The sequence below is a fragment of the Cynoglossus semilaevis genome, chromosome 12 (assembly GCF_000523025.1).
Source record: "Cynoglossus semilaevis isolate Cse_v1.0 chromosome 12, Cse_v1.0, whole genome shotgun sequence".
NCBI lineage: Eukaryota > Metazoa > Chordata > Actinopteri > Pleuronectiformes > Cynoglossidae > Cynoglossus > Cynoglossus semilaevis.
In genome coordinates, this window is record NC_024318.1 from 3,279,456 (window position 1) to 3,281,026 (window position 1,571).

The 1,571-nt window shown below is 42.0% G+C and overlaps 1 protein-coding gene across 2 annotated transcripts in view; it reads right to left on the reverse strand.

The window, feature by feature from the left end:
* kcnh1a (potassium voltage-gated channel, subfamily H (eag-related), member 1a) overlaps window positions 1-1,551 on the reverse strand; it is a 44,129-nt gene extending 42,578 nt beyond the window's left edge. For both annotated transcript variants that reach the window (XM_008321487.3, XM_025061111.1), the window contains exon 1: window positions 947-1,551. In XM_008321487.3, coding sequence (XP_008319709.1) covers window positions 947-1,019 — 73 coding nt within the window. In that variant the 5' untranslated portion in view covers window positions 1,020-1,551. The remainder of the gene's footprint in view (window positions 1-946) is intronic.
* Window positions 1,552-1,571: the final 20 nt, after the last annotated feature.

Sequence of the window (1,571 nt, forward strand, 5' to 3'; positions counted from 1 at the left end):
AATCTTGGAGATCTATCAGTTTTTAAATCCAGACTGGATTTAAAAAGTCACTACGATCCTGGCTGCTTTTCCACGTTCTTTGCACAATCTGCTTTTTAGAGTTTTGAAAAGTTTTGAACCTTGGGGCTTTTACGACCTCTCCTTCTTTTTTTTTTTTTTTTTTAAATCAGACCAAACATCCAATATTTACCTGAACAAATATAAAGGCTCTACACCAGATTTTGTTCCTGGGGACGTGGATGAACTACACCAACCAGAACGTTCTAATCTGACTGCTTCATAAATATCAGAGTAAATACTTCCCTCCACTCTGAGCAGTGTTGTCACATCCTGTATAAATCTAACATTTCTAACATAACATTAACATTTCATTTTTTTACTTTGTAAACTAATTGTTACTTACTGAAATAAGGAATCTCATTCAGTAAAAAGTCGTTTTCTATTTGAAAAGATTGAAATAAGAATTCAAATGTATCAGTTATTATCAGATCATTAAAATCTCAACCTGACAACAAACATATCTTTTAAAAGTAGTAATTAGAATTATAAATAATCAGAATTAAGAGTCTCGAACAAACTACCTTTCATTTTTTATTATATTACACTCTCTCTCTCTCTCTCTCCCTCTCTCTCTCCCTCACACACACACACACACACAATAATTGTAATCCCAATTAGCCATTATCAGCAAATGATTGCACTAATTAGCCTAATTGGATTAAAGTGCGCTCAAAGATTTTAAAATTGCACGTTACAAGTCGGAACTTCAAAACGCCGCCGCTTGGCTTTCAGGAATCGAACTAATTATTCCGTTAATTGCGTGACTTCTGTGATGACGCAACTGTTTCTGCCGCGTCCCCGTCTCAACTGCATGTTGTGAAGAGTCTCTTTTTGTATATAATAATAATAATAATTGTAAAATAATAAAAATGAAGCTTCTTCTTACCGTTGGACCGTCTCACGATGTTCTCCAAGAAAGTGTTCTGAGGGGCCACCAGTCCCCTCCGGGCCCCCGCCATGCTGCGGTCTCCGCTCAGTCCGCAGGAGAAGCGTCGGTCCGGAGCCGGCTGCTGCTGCTGCTGCTGCTGCTGCTCTTCATACTCTCTCCGAGTGTGTGTGTGTGTGTGTCCGTAAGAGGGAGAAAGTGTGGATGTGGAGGTGCAGGAGCACACCGTCTGCCTGCTCTTCTCCTCTCCTCTCAGCAGCTATCTCCTCCTCCTCCTATTGGTGATGCTGTTGGCGCCTCTCTCCACGCACCTCCTCACCAACATCATCATCCAGCAGAGGAAAACAGGGGCTGGACTCAGCAGTAACAGGCGGAGGAGACGGAGGGGGACGGAGGGGGATGAGGAGACGAAGGGGTTGCTCCTTCTGACGCTTCCCCACATTCTGACCTGCAGCGACACCTGCTGGGTAACGAGTTTGTTAGGATGCCACGTAAATAAAATTTTCTTGTTCTTGTTCTTTGAAAAGATGGACTGAATTCCTGTCTAAACTTCAGGTTGGCCATAAATGCATTAAAGTTAGCTAACAGTTAGGCTAGGAGATGGGTAGATTTGGCTAAAAGAGGT